The following is a 9,488-nucleotide window of genomic DNA, read 5'->3' on the forward strand; positions in this document are numbered from 1 at the left end:
CACCGCGACCAAAAAGTATTCTCTTTCGAGACCGATTTCTCGGCATTAGACAGCACTCCAATTGTAGGTACTTATTAACTCCATGCTCACGACAGTGTAGAGGGCATAAATGTCTATGATCGGCCATCATGGCGTATGATCGTGCGCATTTGGCGTTGTGTCAGTAGATCAAAGGAATGATGGTCCATGATCGTGTGCGTGTTCATGGCTCCTCTTCACAATCGGCCATGATGGGCCAACAAATGGTCGTCCATCATCGTCGCCATGATCGGGCAACTCTCCACACAATCGTGAACGTTCATTTACTGACTGTCTACTGATATGTTAAGACGTCTAAGTATCGATGATGGAAATCGAGGAGATCGTGGCTGCGGCAATATTTTTAGTTAGCTCATATAGTCATTTAGTTAAGGTGCGCGAAAAAATAATCGTGAAAACTTGTTTTTATTGCCCTTGTAGACAGACGAGCATACGGCCCACCTGATGGTGAGCGGTTACCGTCGCCCATGGACTTCAGCAATGCTAGGAGCAGAGCCAAGCCGCTGCCTACTGATAATTATTATATGAGCTAGCATATTTTGCCTCGATTACCTGGACGTCTTAACATATCAGTAGACGGTCAGTAAAGGAGCGTTCACGATTGTGAGGAGAGTTGCTCGATCATGGCGGCGATGAGGAACGATCATTTGTTGGCTCATCATGGCCGATCGTGAAGAGGAGCCTTAAGGTACCAGTCCAGTGATGTTGTTCCAGTTATCCAAACTTGTACAAATTTTATTTATACATAATCATTAACACAAATTTAAACGAAAAGAGACACTAAATTAAGAAAATAAAGTAGTCTTAAGACATAGGTTCACTTTTCTCATTCTACAGAATTCAAAAGAGACAATTCTGTACACATACTTTTCTTTTTTTTTTTTGTAAATTTACAGTATAAAAATTTGGAAACCTACATTATTGCAATTGCACATCAAACATTTGTACCGTTGTAACGAACCCAGCGAAGCAATCACGCGTTCAAGTTTGAGAGTAGGACAATTAGAATTCTGTGTGCTTAGTGCGAGTTTTTTAACGTTCTCGATAGCGTAAAAGTTAACTCATATTTGTATGGAATGGGATCGTTTACGTACGTTTGCCGCTAGGGGCGCTGTTCCAACTGCATACAAAATTGTCTAAGCTTTTACGCTATAGAGAACGTTAAGAAAATCGCACTAAGCACACTGGTGTTTAAAAAAAGGGTAATATTATTATTACATTTTATTCTAATCAGTTTTATGTCGTACGGTTTTCTTCATTCTATCCAAGAATTAAATTCTATTGTAAATATATGACATAGATTTAATATTTAAGTTGCAAGATACAACGGTGTGATTAGAATTGAAATTTTCAAAGGAAACTGTTTTACGCGCTAAGTATTTTAATGTAGTAAGTATTCCAAAAATATATTTATATCTTATTATTATTTTATCAGATTTCATGTGTCCTTATAATAATAGTTTTAGACTAATCAATATCTAATACTAGTTCAAAAACATCATATCGAATGTTCTAGTAGCTTATAGTTCATTTTAATTATTATTAAGATAATAAGGTTGCTCACTGAATACACGCATTGTGGTGGATACGGATGGACAAGCTTATTCATACAAGTCATAACCACAACAAAAACCTATACGACTTCGTGAGGTAGGACAACTATAAATTACGACTTGCCGCTAACCAACTATGTATGTACCTTTGATGCTTTGATGTCGACTTCAAAAGCATCAATTTTTTCAAAAAGCGCGATGATATCGACATTCTTCCTTATTTTGCCTTTTTCTTGTTTTCACGATCTGTAGTTGACCAATTATTTTGTTAATAGATTTTTTCTCCTACCTACGCGCGTTAGTGTCTAATTTGCAATATTGTGTTTAATGTAAAGTGAAATAAACAAAAGGCAATAAAATTTAATAATGAATTATTAAACAAATATGAGTTCATCAGACAGTTCTTATTCAATTAGTTTATTTAAAAATTAAAAAACAGATAAATTGTTTTTTTTATGAGTACGGGGGCTCCGCTCTCCCCCTACCCCCGGCCAGGGCTTCGCCCCCGGACCCCGGCTCGGTACTCCACGAACTTTCGGCCTGGTAGGAGATAAAATAGTATGTGCACCGCGGGAGGAAATGTCCAATGTCCAAATTTTCTCCCTTGGTGCACAATGTACTATTTATTTTTTTCATCGAAACGCGGTTGAACAGAATTTCATTACGTATGACGTCATTCGTGGCTAAGACACGATACGAGATATCCATCGAATGCATTATACATTTCATGCCGATTTCTGTAACCGGCCTGCCTTTGTTAAGCCCTCCCCAATGACCCTGTTAATATACTGACCCAATAAATAAGTCACAGATGACAGGATGCGTTGTTATTGGTACAAAAAATTTTTTAATATTAGATTTGAGTGTTTGCTTAAAAATATACATCATATTACACAAAAATAGCGATCGTTTGGTTATTGGTCTCCAATTGTCTATTGTTATGTTAGAAATCATTTCCAACAACAGAATGGAACCGATAACAATTTTATTAAAAAACTAGCGACCCGCCCTCGCTTCGCTTCGGAAACATTAAAACACACATGAAACCAAAAAAATAAAAAAATAAAGTAGCCTATGTTCATCAGGGACAATGTCGGCTTCTAATGGAAAAAGAATTTTTCAAATCGGTCCAGTAGTTTCGGAGTCTATTCGAAACAAACAAACAAACAAATCTTTCCTCTTTATAATATTAGTATAGAAAAATTGCGATGATGAGTATCCGTCACCATTTATGTAATGTTGGTTTGTTTAAATTGTTTTATTAATTGTTAGTTGGTTTTAAAAATAACCTAGGCAGACTACTAGACTAGGCAGACTACGGCACCCGCGTTAAGTCCCCTTTGACCTGGTTATTTCCGATTGCCTTTTGACCGGGTTGTTTCCGATTGCCTTTTGACCGGGTTGTGTATCAGAAGAAATGATGGTATGTATGTGTGAGCTTGTGTCAAGTGCGGCGACGTTTGGCCGGCGTCGTTGAAGGTGGCGTCGATGTGTTAGCGCGGCGACGTCCTCGTCTGGAAACGGTCTCTTCGTCTAATTGAGGGGAATCCCAGACTGTAAACAAATTACACGACTGTCTTAGCATAAGTTTTTTTTTTGCTTAGATGGGTGGACGAGCTCACGGCCCACCCGGTGTTTATTTATTTAGACACACCAACAGCAATACACAAAAAACATTCAAGCTTAAAATTAACATGTATAAAATTAAGTACTGGTATTTAAGCCAGTTACAGGCATGCACAGCAATATCTTATAACACACTATGACATGTTACAGCAATTTTACAATGTTAAGTGGTTACTGGAGCCCATAGACATCTACAAAGTAAATGCCGCCACCCACCTTGAGATGTAAGTTCTAAGGTCTTAGTATAGTTACAACGGCTGCCCTAACCTTCAAACCGAAACGCATTACTACTTCACGGCAGAAACAGGCGGGGTGGTGGTACCTACCCGTGCGGACTCACAAGAGCTCCTACCACCTATAAACCGTTGAATTATTGATTATTACTAGAATTGAATTATTACTAGACGATGACCGGTTTTTTTTTATAACGCCATCTTGTTGTGTCTTTAAAGCGATTAGTTGCCCTCAATTAAGAAAAATAGTATTATTATTCGCCAATAGATGTCGGGAAGAGTTGATTATTAAAAACAAGAATAAAACAACATTTTCTAAAAATAAATCGTAGCTAGATGGATTTATCGCCCCCGTAATCCCTTGTATACTAAATTTCATCGTTGGAGCCGTTTCCGAGATTCAGATTATATATATATATATATATATACAAGAATTGCTCGTTTAAAGGTATATATAACATAATTTTAGAACCTTTCGACTGACCAGTAATAGAGCTGATTTTAGATTTGGGCGTTTTATCCTTGTGTGAGGTAGACTTTCTGCCGGACGAACCATCCCTTGGGCCGGACGCATTCGAATCCCGTGAATCTCTTCTCCTATCTGAAAGTTTAATGAGAGGACACCTTCATTAACTACCTTTGTTTAAGTAGCAGCAGCTATTGGATACGTAAATTAATCTGAATTCTATATAAAATTGTCATTAAAGATTTTTGAAGTTATACTTCTTTAGGCGCGTTAGGAAAAATTGACGAGAGTGAAACTTTACGATGCGCGCGCACCGTGACACAAAATTAACAGAGTGAAGTTGCCCACTAAATCGCTCATTACAATGCGACCGACGTAACTTGGCGAGTCTGAATATAGCCGCCCGTGAACTTTCGCGCATGTACACTCATAAAAAAAAGTGTTATTAGTATTCATTTTTTAGTAATATAAATGACAACATTATTATTTAATATAATTCATACTAAATATTATTAAATTATTAACGTTAAATATTTATTATTAATTATTTAATATTGGAAAAAAAAGAAATAAATGTAATAAAAATAAAGTATAACTTCTTACGCGCGTAAGTACACGCACCCTTTTTTTTTCAAGTTACGAAAACTTTTTGTGTCGAAGATACATAAGGAGTAAAAAGTTGGTAGTACATAGATAGTTTTTTTTAATTTAATGTTTTTTTGGGCACCGAAATTTCAACTTCAGATGCAACTGCTCTACACACTTGAAGTCTAAAGTTAGAAGACACAGACGTGCACAGTCCCACTTGGCGTTCTAGGGTATAGCAAGACTTATTTTTCAAAATTGCCCAGCAAATATTACAAAATGCAGATGAATCGTACCCCCTCCGCCTATCATTAATATGGCAATCGGCTTGTAATGCCATTGTTGCCAGAGTAAAATTTGTAAAATATTCATGACTGTTTTTTTTTAATATTATTGTATACCTGTAAAATGAATAAATAAATAAATAGAGCGCACTTAAATGAAGTGGATTATCTGCAATTGTAATAATTGAGCATGAAATTCAATAAAATGAAATACGTCCCAATAAATAATAAATAATAAATAAATATTTACTAACAATCACGCCACGTTAACTGGTTCCGTGATAAGTTCGTAAAGAACTTGTGTTACAGGTACCAGATAACGGAAATAAATGTAAGATTTTTATTATACACATACATATATTTAATATACATCCATAACCCTGGAAAAGACATTTATATTTATCATACAAATATCTCCCCTTGGCGGGATTCGAACCCGCGACCCCCTTGTGTAGTGACCATGTCACTTACCACTACACCAGACGGCCGTTAAAATGGTAGTTAGAATTAATTGAAATTTCACAGTGATTTTCTTACATTTTCTGATATTTAAGTACTTTTATAAGTGTTCGCTGCTAATGAAGCATAATTGTTACAACTTTAGTAAGCTTGAAAGCTGTTTGATATGTGGCAAAATAAATCTCTGGAAACACACTGTGGAAATCGATTAATAACCCTTATAACAAAATAAATTTCCTTTTGGATTTATTTATTTATTGGTGTCCTGCTTTTGTTTCATGGGAACCTTCAATCAAACAAAATGTCTGAAATTGGAATGTTTAGAAAACTCACCATATTCTTTTTCAGACTTAATACTCGGCGTATCTGTCGAAGCGTGTGAGCTGCCGCTTTCTTTACGTGTTTTCGTTGCAAGAGCGCTGATGCTGTCCTTCCGAGTACCTGTTTTTATATTTAGAATATAGTCAAAATTATTACAAATTGTTTTAAGATTTCTTTTACATTATAAATTTTGAATAAAATGACCGTATTCTACTATATTAATTATCACATAAAAGCAGGTACGTATAAGCAAATTTATATAATCTGTAAGTTAGTTTGCAGTTGCCTTGGTTATTTTTGTGGTTCAATGTTAATAATGTCAATGCGATGTGAAGCGTATATAGTTCCATTTTTGTTTAGCACTTATAGGTTCACTACATTGATCAAGTACTTAATTTTAATTTATTAGCTTTCATTTAAACTATTTGGTTATTTTTTATCGCTAAATGGTTTAGACATATTATTCAAAAAAATAGGACATAGTTGTATGACTCGAAACAAATACTCCCAACGTCTTAACATTTTTTAATAAATCATTAATGGTGGTTTTTGTAAAAGTTGATACAATCATATATACTGTTATTAAGATTTAAACGCAACTGTCATTGTGTTTTATAAGTAAGAGGTATAGGTTTTTTTTTACTTAAGGGCCTATTCACATCATGGTGAGTTAAATACCTTGAAACAAGGGGTTGTATATTTATTATAAAATGCTTATTCCACTCTCCCGAACAGTATGACTGATTTATTGCAGAAGTATTTTTTTTTTTTTTTTGCTTAGATGGGTGGACGAGCTCACAGCCCACCTGTTGTTAAGTGGTTACTGGAGCCCATAGACATCTACAACGTAAATGCGCCACCCACCTTGAGATATAAGTTGTAAGGTCTCAGTATAGTTACAACGGCTGCCCCACCCTTCAAACCGAAACGCATTACTGCTTCACGGCAGAAATAGGCAGGGCGGTGGTACCTACCCGTGCGGACTCACAAGAGGTCCTACCACCAGTAAAAGTAGTAAGTAAAGTAAAGTAAAGTAGGCAAGAATTTAAAATAAACATTGCTTAATTATAACTAACATTCAATGAATGTTTACTGCATTATTAAACTATAAAGTTTTCTACCTTTAGACATATTGTCTTTAGAAGCAGTCCCTTTAGAGTTGCTTCTCGGAGTTGATTTAGGAGAAGGGCTTCGTCCATCTTTATCTGCTGAAGTTGTTTTCGAAATTGAAGAGTAAAGTTAGATTTATCTTTATTTAGTACCTATAGTTCTTCACAGCACAAAAGTAAAATATTATCAATGTGATATTTCTATCAACATTTTGGGAGTCGAATTTTGATTTGAAGCTACTTTACATATTTATTGTAAATAATTTCATAGATTTACATTATTTTAACTGTACTAACTAACTGAACTAACTGTACTAACTGAACTGTAATAACTACAGAACCATTGCACTGATATCCCATGCCAGTAAAATCCTGCTTTACATCATCAACGCGAGACTAAGATCTTACCTGGACTGGCAAATACCCCAGGAACAAGCCGGTTTTGTGAAGGGGAGGGGCACCAGAGAGCAAATCCTGAACCTTCGACTTATAGTGGAAAGGTGCTATGAATATAACACTCCTACTTTCATGTGTTTTGTGGATTACCAAAAGGCCTTCGACTGCGTTAAGTGGGAGAGACTGTGGAAAGTTCTTTCCGAGACAGGTGTACCGGACCACCTCGTAATGCTGGTTCGCAAGCTGTATGAGTCAGGATATGGCACTGTGACTGTAGGAGATTTAACATCAGGCCGTTTCAAATTCCATAAGGGTGTTCGCCAAGGATGCGTGATATCTCCCATCCTTTTTAATATCTATGGAGAACACATAATGCGACAAACTTTAGATGGTTGGGAAGGTGGCATAAAGATAGGCGGAGTAAAGATATCGAATCTCAGGTACGCGGACGATACCACCCTCTTCGCTTCATCGGAAAATGAAATGGCGGAGCTACTTCACAAACTGGAAACTGTCAGTATGGAAATGGGGCTTGCTATTAATAAATCCAAGACCAAGCTAATGATTATTGACCGTTTCAAAGCTATCCAACGCAACAATCTCCTACATGACTACGAAACCGTAACCCAGTTCCCATACCTTGGCTCACTGATTACCAACAAAGGAAGTAGCGAACCGGAAATACGGAGACGGACTGGCATGGCAAAATCTGCATTGACCCAACTGAGCAAAATCTGGAGAGACCGTAATATTACCCACCGAACTAAAATACGTCTGGTCCGCACCCTTGTCTTCTCCATTGCTCTATATAGTGCAGAGACGTGGACACTCAAAGCCGCAGATAGGCAGAGAATCGACGCTTTTGAGATGTGGTGCTGGCGACGTATGCTACGAATACCATGGACGGCCCGCCGCACCAACATATCTATTCTCAGGCAGTTAAAAATAGAAAAGATTCATCGTCTATCCACAATCTGCCTACAAAGAATATTGCGGTATTTTGGTCATATTGCACGTATGGATACCAGCAATTTGGAACGCCTTGTGGTGACCGGTAAAATAGAGGGAAAAAGGCCTAGGGGTAGAGGTCCCAAACGATGGTCGGACCAAATAGCGGAGGAACTGGGAATACCTATCAGCGACGCACTCCACCGGGCTGCAGGGCGGGATCGATGGAGACAGTTGGTTGACGAAATCGGACGGAGTCACGATCCTCAGCAGTGAGGAACCGATCGAAGAGAGAGAGACATTATTTTAACAGACATATACTAATATACTAATTCTCTACTATCATTAGTATTTAGTAAGCAAGCAGCGAGCAAAAGCTATAGGGGATACATTTGGAGCATTATTAACCTTTTACATAAATAGTTAATATTAAAGCAAGCTCATATGTTAAAATTTAATAATTTCTATTACAGTTAATCATTGGAAAAATCTTGAGAAGGCGATTCATTCATCAAGTAGTATTTAAAGAGTTTTTAACTTTATTTTGTGAAATAAAATAAAATAGAAGCTTTACAGTGGCCTTATTTAAGTCTCTCATTTTTTACATTATTGTACAGCATATTTAATTTAGGATGAATATATGAACAAAAAACGATTTACCTTCAGTTTCTTCACTAACCAAAACCTCCTTCGATTTCTGTTTCATTAAGGCGCCAAATTCATTTTCGGGCAAACAGAACGTAATTTCATGATTGGGAAACGGTATAGGTTCGGCTTCATCTAACATCGTAAAATCATATAAACTGCCTAAGTGTTTCCATATATCTTGGGTTGATATCTCTTTGGTAACTGAATTCGATAATTTCTCCCATATACAGGCCATTTGGAAGTGTTTGTTTATACCAACTGGTTTATGGTTGGCCATAGCGTAAAATAATTGTATCTCCATATCTACGTCCCATTTTAAAGCGTCGTCCTGCTTTGTTTCCGCTTCTTCTTCACTAGAGACCATTTTTAATTAATTGATTTGGTTATGAAAGTATGTTATTCATTTTATTTTCAAGTAACATAATTTTTATTTGTTTTGTTCGGTGAACTCTTTTTCATAGATAATACACTTACTATAGACTTTAGATGTCTATTTCGTCCATTGAATAGGCAACGGGACTATATCCCATAAAGTATATCATTTGGACCAAAGTTGATTAAATAAAAATTATAACTGGGAACAGATCACGCACGGTTATTTGGTCTCAATTTAGAATTTCCTGTGTCATGGGTACCAGAAACTGATAAACATACTTAAATATGTTTAAATCTATACATAGCTAGATAATGAACAAACCTGTTCATCACACAATATTTTTGCGCGATGTAGGAATCGAACCCACGACCCTCAGCACAACTGAGTCAATCAGAATTATTTCGATTAAATACTAATAGAAAACATTTTTGAATTTCGGTAGAAA

At 36.4% G+C, this 9,488-nt stretch overlaps 1 protein-coding gene across 4 annotated transcripts; it reads right to left on the reverse strand.

Annotated features, from left to right (window-relative positions):
* Positions 1 to 1,245: 1,245 nt before the first annotated feature.
* On the reverse strand, positions 1,246 to 9,139 carry MrgBP (MRG/MORF4L binding protein). Of its 4 annotated transcripts, none has more exons than XM_028184698.2 (5): positions 8,680 to 9,138; positions 6,688 to 6,771; positions 5,579 to 5,686; positions 3,924 to 4,052; positions 1,246 to 3,146 (listed from the first exon to the last, which is right to left on the reverse strand). In XM_028184698.2, the coding sequence occupies exons 1-5, from the start codon at positions 9,029 to 9,031 to the stop codon at positions 3,037 to 3,039; spliced, it is 783 nt and encodes a 260-aa protein (XP_028040499.2). In that variant the 5' UTR covers positions 9,032 to 9,138; the 3' UTR covers positions 1,246 to 3,036. The 4 variants fall into 4 exon arrangements, with proteins under 4 accessions (XP_028040499.2, XP_028040500.2, XP_028040501.2 ...); XM_028184699.2 differs by having other exon boundaries at positions 3,936 to 4,052; positions 8,680 to 9,137; XM_028184700.2 differs by lacking the exon at positions 6,688 to 6,771 and having other exon boundaries at positions 8,680 to 9,139.
* Between the last annotated feature and the right edge of the window lie 349 nt (positions 9,140 to 9,488).

Source organism: Bombyx mandarina, chromosome 20 (assembly GCF_030267445.1).
Source record: "Bombyx mandarina strain Sakado chromosome 20, ASM3026744v2".
Classification (NCBI taxonomy): Eukaryota; Metazoa; Arthropoda; class Insecta; order Lepidoptera; family Bombycidae; genus Bombyx; species Bombyx mandarina.